Here is a 12,525-nt window from a genome sequence, read left to right as displayed (position 1 = left end):
AAATGGTTTTGAGAAGGAGGTGAGGGGAGAGAACTGGAGGAGTATGCAATTGAGATTTTCTTATGCTGAGGTGAACAACACTGGACCACTCATGATAACATTTGTCTGAGAGACAAAAAATAATAATAATTTGTGTGTATAATGTTGTCACTGATAGACCTAGTTATATTCCATTCTCTTTCTCTGCTGAAGACAAACAACCTGAACCACAGGAAGACTGACCTGGAGCTATCAGCTCTCACCACACTGATCTGTTGTTCTTGTCAACTCTCTCTCTCTCCTCTCTCTAAACCACACAATTTCTTCTCACCAATCAGGCCCCACATATCTTTCCGTCCATACTTCCAGACTATAAATACCTGAGCAAAATCAAAACCAAAAAACCCCAGGATCTAGACTAGATTTGTGCACAATGTGGGAGGAGTACAAATAAAGACAAACTAATACCTACTGTTGTTATCATAATACAGTTGAATTTAATTTAATGCACTATGTACAACGATACTGTATGTTGCAGACCTGTGGTTTGGGACACCTACACAATGCCATCTTCTGTTTAGTACAATAACTGTACTTTAGTGGGCTATCTTTAAAAAGACCATAAATGTGTTTAATGCAAGATCTTCAACACTTTGGAGCTCTTGTAGGACTGCTTCAGTCATAGTGCATCCATTATGTATTTGCATGCAGAGTGAATGCATCCACAAACAATAGACCTACTGCTCTAATGTTGAGTGTACAGAGGCAGGTGTCAACCCTCTCTGCAGACTCTCATCTGATGCATTCGCTGCAGACGCTACATCCCCGGCCTGTGGTCAGTGTCACCTCGCTGGTATGAACAGGGATGGAAAACAACACACACCTCATACAAAGATCTCTGTGGTCAGAAGTTTCCACTCAACAACTAAACAAACAGACGTCATGCCTTTGCGCATTTGCTATAAACGTTTCTTTCTTAGGTACTTTTGATTTCACACCTCATATTTCCTGTGACATGTGTTTTATGTGTTATAGTTTGCTACCAATGCAATTTGATTTGCACACAGATAATTTGTATTATTGTGTTTCTAAGGCCTGTGATGAGCCTTGTGATGTCTTTGGTCATCATGCACTTTTTCAATTTCTGTATTTGTTCTGAACAGAGAGATTTGGAAGAAGTTGAAAACCAAATGTCACAGCTGTAATTTGACCTCTTACACTTCTAGCCTACGGTTTTCATGTCCTCATTGTTTATTAGGACAGCAAGGTGCAGTAAGGCCATGCACTTATCAAGGCTTAGTTTACTTTTACCAAAACCGTTATCTACCTACAGCATCAACCAAATGACAAATGAGCTTCCAAAATGGCACCCTGTGTGCTCTCTGGTCAAAAGAAGGGCACTATGTACTGTAGGGCAGGGATCATCAACTAGATTCAGCCGCAGGGCAAATATTCTTGAGCGGATGGTCGGGGGCCGGTCCATAATTACAAATCATTTGTAGACTGCAAATTAACCGAAAGAAGCCATAACAGATATAATGTTTGACTAAAACATAATCATTTCAAACCTTGCTTACATGTTTATACGATCATGTCGTGTCCCTTTATAATGCATGGGAATACTTGGGAACAGATTTCAGAAATGAAATTCACTTGGAGCTGATTTCCTGGCGTTTTTTAAACTTTTCTTTTTTTGTCCAACAATGACAATTCCACACAGTTTTAATTTGATTTTTTTTATTGCTCAGAATACTTGGGGGGCCAACTAAAGCCAGATGGGGAACCCTGCTGTAGGGAATACCCTTTCAGATGGAACCAAGGTCTCCACCACCAGTTTCACCACACCCTCTGTCTGAACAACAATCATCCCACATGTTTACAGAACACAACCTGTTGTTGTCATGACTTTCATCTTCGAGGTGAAATAGTGTGTTACAAATGGCATAACTGGAGAAAGTATTGGGAGTATAGAAATATGAAGGAGTACCCTTATAGGTGTAATCTACAGAGTAGATTTGAGGGAGCATAGAGCAAGATTCACCCTGTTGGTGAGGGCCTATATTGGTCACTTTGAGATGAATAGAATGATAAATCATGTAAGGAAAAGTGGAAACACTCCTCAATGTATGCATTCAATTATATAATGTCACAAAAAAAGTGCATGAATAGTATTCTTTCTGTCTGATAGAAAATAATTTGCCGCAATGTCCAAGACTCTTGAATTAAAGTACTGGAGAAGGCATTCTTAAGCAGTTGTCATTCTGATGAATAATGTTAATGCTACTGATACATCTATGAGTGAGTAGATAGGAGCTTGCCAATCATAATCATGTCGTATTACTGTAAAAAAAGTTAAATTAAAGAACTGAAATGAGGACCAGGATGTTTCATATGGTCCATATGGTGTGTATATCTCGATAGCTTTTCTGAAGAAAATGGAAACTGTTGTTGTGCAACATGAGGACAGAAAAAAGTCAGAGGGGAGGGTAAAGTTGTCCTGTTCAGTGTATTTACAGTTCACTGAGCAGCCAATCAGGCCTGTGGACCATCACCCAGCCAAGTAGAAAAATACACCCATAACCCTCTGATTCTCACTCTCATCTGACACACAGGATGACTAGTCTACACATGAGAAGCTATCATCAGAGAAGGAATTATACAATAACCCAACTGTTTCTCATATTTTTACTGATGTTTAAAACAGGTAAGGCTGATTTAACTTAGCGCGTAAGGTTAGGGTTCAAGTCTGATTAGAAACAGCTGAGACAAAAACCTGTACAAAGTTAGTAAGAAAAAGTAAGTAATGAATGCTTTATTGTTTTTAAGGGTCTCTTGCTAAAATCAGCCAGAGCGATGTCTTAAAGACTTTCCTGGCTGGAGACAGAGTTCATTTGGAATGCCTCACGTCAGAAGAAGATGGCAACTACTACAACTGGATCAAGATAATAATAGGACAAGCCCCAGTATTAATTCTGTCTCTTTACACTCACGCCAATACTGCAAAGTTCTTTGGAGAGTTTAACAACCCCCGGTATATGGCAACGAAGAATGGACCCAGTTTTGTGCTGACTATTTCAGATGCTAGACCATCAGATATGGGGATGTATTACTGTGCTACACGCGATTACGATGCCATGATCTTCGGGAAGGGTGTGTTTCTGATGTATGGGGGTAAGTAACATATATATACACTGAGTGTACAAAACATTAGGAACAGCTTCATAATATTGAGCTGCACCCCCTTTTGCCCTCAGAACAACTTCAATTCGGAGGGTATGGACTACAAGGTGTCGAAAGCATTCCACAGGGATGCTGGCCCATGTTGACTCCAATGATTCCCACAGTTGTGTCAAGTTGGCTCGATGTCCTCTGGGCGGTGGACCATTCTTGATACACACGGGAAACTGTTGCGCTTGAAAAACCCATCAGTGTTGCAGTTCTTGACACATTCAAACCGATGCACCTGGCACCTACTATCATCACCTACTATCACCTACTGCCCATGTTGTCTTACCCCACAATCCATGTCTCAAACCTTAAAAGTTCTTCTTTAACCTGTCTCCTCCCCTTCATCTACACCAATTGAAGTGGATTTAACAGGTGAAATCAATAAGGGATCATAGCTTCACCTGGATTTACCTGGTCAGTCTGTCATGGAAAAAGCAAGTGTTGATGTTTTGTACACTCAGTGTAAATGTATTAACATGTGACTATCAGGCTCTCCACGTGGTTGTATTGTAATATAACAAACATTTACTAGAACCTTGGTTTTATTGTGTAAAAGATGTAGATTCCAGGAACCAGCATCTTACTCAGCAGTCTGAGTCTGTCCAGCCAGGAGACTCTGTGACTTTGAACTGTACAATACACACTAAGACCTGTTCAGGAGATCACAGTGTCTATTGGTTCAGACATAGTTCAGGAGAATCCCATCCAGGAATCATTTACACCCACGGAGACAGGAGTGATCAGTGTGAAAAGAGCCCTGTGGCTGGGTCTCCTACACAGAGCTGTGTCTACAACCTCCCCAAGAGGAAACTCAGCCTCTCTGATGCTGGGACTTACTACTGTGCTGTGGCCTCATGTGGGGAAATACTGTTTGGGAACAGGACCAAGCTGGATGTTGGAGGTATTTGATTTTAAACTCTGAATTTAGATTTGTACCTGTCATAATTCAAGAGCAATCAAACTAAAATGAATGTGCTGATGCAACTCTAAATTGTAAAAGGGTGTAAGGCTAAGCTTACAAAATTAAATATGTACAGCACCAGTCAAAAGTTTGGACACACCTACTCATTCAAGGGTTTATCTTTATTTTACTTGTAGAATAATAATGAAGACATCAAAACTATGAAATAACACATATGGAATCATAGGGTAAAAAAAGTATTAAACAAAGTAGCCCCCGTTGCCTTAATGACAGCTTTGCACACTCTTGGCATTCTCTCAACCAGCTTCTCGAGGAATGCTTTTCCAACAGTCTTGAAGGAGTTCCCACATACAGTGTATGCTGAGCACTTGTTGGCTGCTTTTCCTTCATGCTGCGGTCCAACTCATCCCAAACCATCTCAATTGGGTTGAAGTCGGGTGATTGTGGAGGCCAGGTCATCTGATGCAGCACTCCATCATTCTCCTTCTTGGTCAAATAGCCCTTACACAGCCTGGAGGTGTGTTGGGTCATTGTCCTGTTGAAAAACAAATGATAGTCCCACTAAGCCCAAACCAGATGGGATGGAGTACCACTACACACTGCTGTGGTAGCCATGCTGGTTAAGTGGGCCTTGAATTCTAAATAAATCCCTGACAGTGTCCCCAGCAAAGCACCCCCAAACCATCACACCTCCTCCTCGATGCTTCACGGTGGGAACCACACATGCAGAGATCATCCATTCCCCCACTCTCTCACAAAGACACGGCGGTTGGAACCAAAAATATACAATTTGGACAGATATCCACTGGTCTAATATCAATTGCTTGTGTTTCTTGGCCCAAACAAGTTTCTTCTTCATATTGATGTCCTTTAGTAGTGGTTCTTTGCAGCAATTTGATCATGAAGGCCTGATTCACGCAGTCTCTTCTGAACAGTTGATGTTGAGATGTGTCTGTTACTTGAACTCTATGAAGAATTTATTTGGGCTGCAATCTGGGGTGGAGTTAACTCTAATGAACTTATCCTTTGCAGCAGAGGTAACTCTAGGTCTTCCTTTCCTGTGTCAGTCCTCATGAGAGCCAGTTTCATTATTGCGCTTGATGGTTTTTGTGACTGCACTTGAATAAACTTTCAAAGTTCTTGAAACTTTCCGCATTAACTGACCTTCATGTCTTAAATGAATGATGGACGGTCATTTCTCTTTGCTTATTTGAGTTGTTCTTGTCATAATATGGACTTGGCCATAATATGGACCCTATTTACCAAATAGGGATATCTTCTCTACATCACCCCTACCTTGTCACAACATAACTGATTGAAGGAAAGAAATTCCACAAATTAACTTTTAACAAGGAACTCCTGTTAATTGAAATGCATTCTAGGTCACTACCTTATGTAGCTGCTTGAGAGAATACCAACAGTATGCAAAGCTGTCATCAAGGCATAGGGTGGCTACTTTGAAGAGTCTCAAATATAAAATATATTTTTTTTTGTTTAGCACTTTTTTGGTTACTACGTAATTCCAAATGTTTTATTTCAGTTTTGATGTCTTTGCTGTAATTCTACAATGTAGAAAATAGTACAAATAAAGAAGATTTTGACTGGTAATGTATATCTGTTTAACTGTGAATTAATATCAACAACTTAATTTAAACCACAGGCCCTGCTGATCTGGTGGATCCCAAGCTCCTGGCTCTAATCGTATCCAACATCTTGAGCTTGATCGCAGTCGTTGTCCTCATCTGTGTGAGAAGGAAGAAAGGTTCTGTATCATTAAGGCCCTTTGTTTCTACTGCCATTGTGTGTTTTCATTCACATACCTTCCAATATGATTACATACATACATACAATGTGATGATCATTACGGTAGAATGTTGCGGCAATAATAACCATGAAAGTGATTGAGGGGTGTTTTAAGAAAGAGTGTGAATGAATTAGTGGTTTTTATCTCAATATTGAATTACACCCCCTTTTGCCCTCAGAACGTCCTCAATTAATCGAGCCATGGACTATACAAGGTGTCGAAAGCGTTCCACAGGGATGCTGGCCCATGTTGACTCCAAAGATTCCCACAGTTGTGTCAAGTTGGCTGGATGTCCTTTGGATGGTGGACCATTCTTGATGCACAAAGGAAATTGTTGAGCGTGAAAAACCTAGCAGTGTTGCAGTTCTTGACACACTCAAACCAGCGCACCTGGCACCTACTACCATACCCTGTTCAAAGGCACAAATCTTTTGTCTTGCCCATTCACCCTCTGAATAGCACACATACGCAATCCATGTCTCAAAGGCTTAAAAATCCTTATTTAACATGTCTCCTCCCCTTCATCTACACTAATTGGAGTGGATTTAAGAACAGACATCAATAGCAGATCATAGCTTTCACATGGATTCACCTGGTCAGTCTGTCATGGAAAGAGCATGTGTTCCTAATGTTTTGTACACTCAGTGGCACTGGCACATCAGGCAGTGGCACTGGCACTGGCACATCCTGTCCCCAAAATGTACACTGTCCTAATAATCCAAATTTTTGTCAAGCAGGTTTGCCTCAACATCCTCAAAGTGGTGTTACAGCCCCTTCCTGTCCTGACAAGGAGGTAGATGATGTTACCTGTTTACCTAACCCTTTATGAACAATTTAGCACATTAAAAATAGCATTACATCTGAAAAGGATGTGACAACTTGTGTAAAGAACAAAATAATATATTTCCACAGTAAAATTGCATTGTATCGTTTAAATGAAAATGGCTAGCAGCCCAGTATTGTAATTGACTTTCACACATCTTTTTCAACTGTACACAGCACTCTACCTTGTGAGGTAGACTATCTGACTAATTCTCATCTACAGAGAGATGAGGGAGAGGAGCTGAACTATGCTGCCATAAGTTTCTCCTCGAGGAAGACCAAGAGGAGAGCAGAACCAGAGAGACAGACCAGAGCGACGGACATGAATGTGGTTTACTCTGGAGTGAAAGGTCATCATGAGTGGAACTGGGATTCATGATTTATAATGCAATAGTTTTAGAATGCAATTATATAATGCCATTTAGAGTGAATTGTAAAAGTAATATGCTGTGAACATAATTAACAGAAATTCTGCTAAATATTTTAATAAACTTTAAAATATATCTATATTTAAGATGACTAGAGGGAGCGCGTGTGTGTGTGTGTGTGTAAGGGGACTTTGATAAGGACATACCATCCTGTCCCAGAGCTGTCTCGACTTCTTTGATCTGTGTGTACACCAACTATCCAGCAGAGGGCAGTAAGCCTTCCACAAAGGGAACAGACCACAGGCACACCAAAAGGAACTCATCACCAGTCAGTCATATGATGATGGCTAGCTACATCTTAGTAATTTAGCAGACACTCTTATCCAGAGCATCTTACAGTAGTGAGTGCATACATTTATCATACTATTTCATTCTGGTCCCCCCCATGGGAATCAAACCCACAACCAACTCTGACATTGCAAGCACCATGCTCTATCAACTGAGCCACATGGGACCTGCTACAATATAGTAGGATGGTATTTACCATCTATATGGGTTTCTAGAAAAGGAGACTATCTTTGGGATACCCACAAAAGGAAATTATAAATTCTCAACCCTTGTTTCAAAAGTACAGCCACAACTATTTACAGTATAGGTTTTAATACATATGAACGCTCAATTAATTCTATACTGAACACAAATATAAACACAACATGTAAAGTGTTGGGCCCATGTATCATGAGCTGAAATAAAAGATCCTTGAATATTCCATAAGCACAAAAAGCTTATTTCTCTCAGATTTTTTGCACAAATTTGTTTTCATCCCTTTTAATGAACATTTCTCCTATACTAAACATTTCTCCTTTGCTAAAGAATCTGACTGATCATAGGTGCAATAAAAGGAATAAAAAGTTTTGTCACACAACAAAATGCCACAAGTGTTGAGTGAGCATGCAATTGGCATGCTGACTGTAGGATTTGTCCACCAGAGCTGTTGCCAGAGAATTGAATGTTAATATCTATACCATCAGCCGCCTCCTGCGTCGTTTTAGAGAATTTGGCAGTATGTCCAACCGGCCTCACAACCGCAGACCACATGTAACCACGCCAGCCCAGGACCTTCACATCCGGCTTCTTCATCTGTGGGATCATGAGACCAGCCAGCCGGACAGCTAATGAAACTGAGGAGTATTTCTGTCTGTAATAAAGTCCTTTTATATACTTTGTAACTCACCAGGGGCCTATAAAATTTTACCAAGGGTGCATTCACTAGGAACCAAACGTGCAGAAACACGAACCTGAACTTGTCTAATGACAAACGCTTGTTTTCGTTGCAAAATGTTTTGCTTCTGTGTACACTAATGAATACACCCCCGCATCAATATGAACCTGCTGACCTGAAAAGACTTGGTCTCTGCTTGCTTATGGATGGAATTATCTCTAAAACACCTCTCACAATCACACCACACAAAATTTTAACCAAAATCATGTTTATTTAAAGGACAATCTGGGATTCAAACAACAAAGATGCGACCCCTTTGTTTGGTTAACAGCTGAGGGATGGGGCTGGAGAAATGGAACCACTGAAATCCAAAGGGTTTTGACTGACCATCTGAGATCAACATTATAGTTTTGACCATTTTTGAAGCTATAGTTTGTTCACAATTACATTGTTTAAATACAACTTTCATCACAGTTACACACCAATAAAACAGTATTATAATTTATTTTTTCAAAGACTAGCCTGCTGGCCTTACTGAGTCGATAGGAACATTAGCCTGATCTATTTAGGAGGGATATCACACCTGGCACAGATTATTGTCTAGTTCTTTTCCTGCTGAGGGGTGCCCTATACCTGCGCCCAGAGGGGAGTAGTTCAAAGTCCGGGTGGCTTGGGTCTAAAATGATTTTGTGAGCCTTGCGGAGGGCCCTGACCTTAAAGATCTCATCCAGGCATGTCTGTTTGACTCCAAGTACATTGCTTGCTGTGGTGATAATCCTTCTCAGGATATTTCTCTGGCTGACAGTGGCATTGCCAAACCAACAAACTATACAAAAAGTTAAAATACTCTCAATGAAAGATTTGTAAAACAGAGTCAGTATAGTACAATCTACATTAAAAGATCCCAGCTTCTTGAGAAAGTACAGTCTCTGTTGGCTCTTTTTGTAGATCAGGTCTGTACATTTACTGCACTGAAGCTTATTGTCCAAGAGGACACCCAGGTATTTGTATTCCTCTACAATCTCTATATTCTGACAACTGATAGATGTTGCAGAGGTAGGTGTTGTACACTTCCTGAAGTCTATGCACATCTCTTTGGTCTTGATGGTAATGAGGACAGTTTGATTCCTCACACCACTCTACAAAGTCATCTGGCTCTGGAAGTACAACAGCCACAAAACCAGCCCCCCATCTAAGGAGAAGTCCTGAATGAGGGGGGTAATGCAAATAATCTGGGTTGCCATTTGATTACCTGTTCAGGAGTCTTACAGCTTGGGGGTAGAAGCTGTTAAGAAGCCTTTTGGACCTAGACTTAGCACTCCGGTACCGCTTGCTGTGCAGTAGCAGAGAGAACAGTCTATGACTAGGACGGCTGGAGTGTCTGACAATTTTTAGGTCTTTCCTCTGACACAGCCTTGTATAGAGGTCCTGGATGGCAGTGTGCCTTGCAGAGGCAGAGCAGTTGCCATAGCAGGCAGTGACGCAACCAGTCAGGATGTTCTCGATGGTGCAGCTGTAGAACTTGAGGACCCATGCCAAATCTTTTCAGTCTCCTGAGGGGGAATAGGCTTTTTCGTGCCCTCTTCACAATTGTCTTGGTGTGTTTGGACCATGATAGTTTGTTGGTGATGTGGACACCAAGGAACTTTAAGCTCTCAACCTGATCCACTACAGCCCCATCGATGAGAATGGGGTGTGTGCTCGGTCCTCCTTTTCCTGTGATCCACAATCATCTCCTTTGTCTTGATCACGTTGAGGGAGAGGTTGTTATGCTGGCGCCACATGGCCAGATCACTGACCTCCTTCACATTAGCTGTATCATTGTTATCGGTGATCAGGTCTACCACTGTTGTGTTGTCTGCAAACGTAATGGTGGTGTTGGAGTTGTGCCTGGCCATGCAGTAATGAGTGAATAGGGAGTACAGGAGGGAACTGAGCACACATCCGAGAGGCCTCCGTGTTGAGGATCAACATGGCAGATGTGTTGTTACCTACCCTTACCACCTGGGGGCGGCCCATCAGGAAGTCCAGGATCCAGTTGCAGAGAGAGAGGTGTTCAGTGCCAGGGTCCTTAGCTTAGTGATGAGCTTTGAGGGCACTATGGTGTTGAACGCTGAGCTGTAGTCAATGAATATCATTCTCACATAGGTGTTCCTTTTGTACAGGTGGGAAAGGACAGTGTGGAGTCTCGACAGAGACGTTGGTAATCAGTTTATAATCGCAATAAGGCACCTAAGGGTTTTGTGGTATATTATCAATATACTACCACTAAGGGCTGTATCCAGGCACTTTGCCTTGCGTTGTGCATAAGAAGAGCCCTTAGTCGTGGTATATTGGCCATATACCACACCCTCTCGGGCTTTATTGCTTAAATATAGACTCCGTGTTGATTTAAAATGTTAGAGTACAGTTATTTACAACAGAATATCGACTAAAAAAGATTGAATGGGACACTTGCCTCAATCAGCTAGCTGACTCACAGGCAAAGACAGTACAGTATGAAGATAAGCTAAAACTGCTTCTCCAATAGAAATCCCCGATACATTAAAAAATGTATCCCTTTTTATCTTACCACTAGAATCAGTTCTTTGGAAGAAACTGAAAAATAATAACTTGTGTAGAAAGTAAACAGCCGCACCTCAATGATGCCAAGTGTGCTTATGTCTGCATAACGATGAAGTAGGGGAAAAAAATAGCAACTTTTGACTATTTCTGGTCTAGCGATCGATGACAGCAGAGTACGCTGCCCAAACTTATGTAATTGGAAAGAGGAGACTATTATGATTAAAATGGTGTCCGACTTGAAAAAAATCCATATATACAAATTGCGAGATATTTGGAGAAATATACCAGCATGCCTCTCCATAGGAAAACAATGAGGGGAGCTCAGCGTTCCAAGGGCAAGGGATATTTCAGGGATAGCGTTTGATGACAACAGAGTAAGCTGGCAAGTCTAACTAATAATTAGAAAGAGGAGATTCTCATGTTTAAAATTGTCTCATTTGAGTAAAATCTAAATATACAGTGAGATATTTGGCAAAATAGACAGACTTACCTATATTTCCCTGTAGTAAACAATGGGATGACCTCAGAGTTCCATGGGTAATGTTTTGCTGTTTGAACATTTGAACTACCAGCAACGTGGGCAGGTCTCATTGCCAACAATAGCAAAGCATTGTGATGTAGAACAATAAACTGGGAATAGAACATTCGGAAGGCAAGTTGGTGCCACGGTGCTCAATAGAACTAATAGGAGATGGCAGGGTGAAAAATGCCCTAATAAGGCCTGTTTTTTCATGATTACTTTAAAACTATGGCAAGCAGCTGGGACATATGGTCATATTATGAAACTGGGCTCCAAGGCGAATGCAATGAACTAGTTATCAGAAAAAAAGCATTGTTAAAATTGACACTTATGTTTAAAGTGTCCAGCCTATTAGCAGTCACTTCTTAATCTGAAAAGGGACAACTTCTACATGTTATGCAGCGAAACCAGACAAATAACTCAAAATCAGACTTAAGTTCCGACATTGTGGGCCCTTTACAGTAAATAAATTGACGGATTTGACGAATATCCAGTTAGTTAGATCAGATTTGTTGAATGTGCGCCAATCTGGTTGATATTTGCTTTCCATTGAGTCCTTCACCACATTTATGGCGACTTTATATAGCAAAACTAATGTGTAGAAGCACATCAGGTCAAATGGGTCTTCTCGCCCGAACTGAGCAAGCCGTTAAATCAAAGGCACTACTTTGATATAAAGTTGTTTTTGAAATGAAAACGTGTCAGTTCATCACTTTCACGAGGTTGGAGTAATTTGATGTTCAACTAGTTAAGATACGGACCGAATCTAGGTTGTGCCTTTAGATTGAGAAATTTTAAGGAATATTTGTGGTGTAAGTAAGGGTATTTTGAGAAACATACCAGCCAGTGCCCAGCAGAGGGCAGTAGGCTTCAAAGGGAACCGAGAGCACAGGCACACCAAAAGGATCTCATTACCAGTCAGTCATATGATAATGGTTAAATATGAGTTTATAAATATCATAGGCTAACCACCAACAGAAATTATACATGACCTGTAACCACATCTGTAATCTCGTGTGGCCAGCCCTCCCAAAATTGTATGTACAATACCCTTGTTTGGAAAGGGCACGATCAACCCAGAGTGAACAAACAAGA

General features: G+C 41.0%; 1 protein-coding gene across 1 annotated transcript; it reads left to right on the top strand.

The window, feature by feature from the left end:
• The first annotated feature begins 2,542 nt into the window (after positions 1-2,542).
• LOC109906458 (uncharacterized) lies at positions 2,543-7,274 on the top strand. The gene is made up of 6 exons (XM_020504163.2): positions 2,543-2,683; positions 2,806-3,150; positions 3,764-4,108; positions 5,790-5,891; positions 6,671-6,726; positions 6,979-7,274. The coding sequence occupies exons 1-6, from the start codon at positions 2,593-2,595 to the stop codon at positions 7,132-7,134; spliced, it is 1,095 nt and encodes a 364-aa protein (XP_020359752.1). The 5' UTR covers positions 2,543-2,592; the 3' UTR covers positions 7,135-7,274.
• The last annotated feature ends 5,251 nt before the right edge of the window (positions 7,275-12,525 follow it).

The sequence above is a fragment of the Oncorhynchus kisutch genome, linkage group LG16 (assembly GCF_002021735.2).
Source record: "Oncorhynchus kisutch isolate 150728-3 linkage group LG16, Okis_V2, whole genome shotgun sequence".
NCBI lineage: Eukaryota > Metazoa > Chordata > Actinopteri > Salmoniformes > Salmonidae > Oncorhynchus > Oncorhynchus kisutch.
Note: the sequence above shows the minus strand (reverse complement) of the source record. Positions and strands in the feature narration are given on the sequence as shown.

Bases quoted from the DNA above. Each gene is read 5' to 3' on its own strand.
- LOC109906458 (XM_020504163.2), top strand. From the start codon at position 2,593: ATGACTAGTCTACACATGAGAAGCTATCATCAGAGAAGGAATTATACA. The intron at 3,151-3,763 runs GTAAGTAACATA...ATTGTGTAAAAG, and splicing joins TGTGTTTCTGATGTATGGGG to ATGTAGATTCCAGGAACCAG. The intron at 4,109-5,789 runs GTATTTGATTTT...TTTAAACCACAG, and splicing joins GACCAAGCTGGATGTTGGAG to GCCCTGCTGATCTGGTGGAT.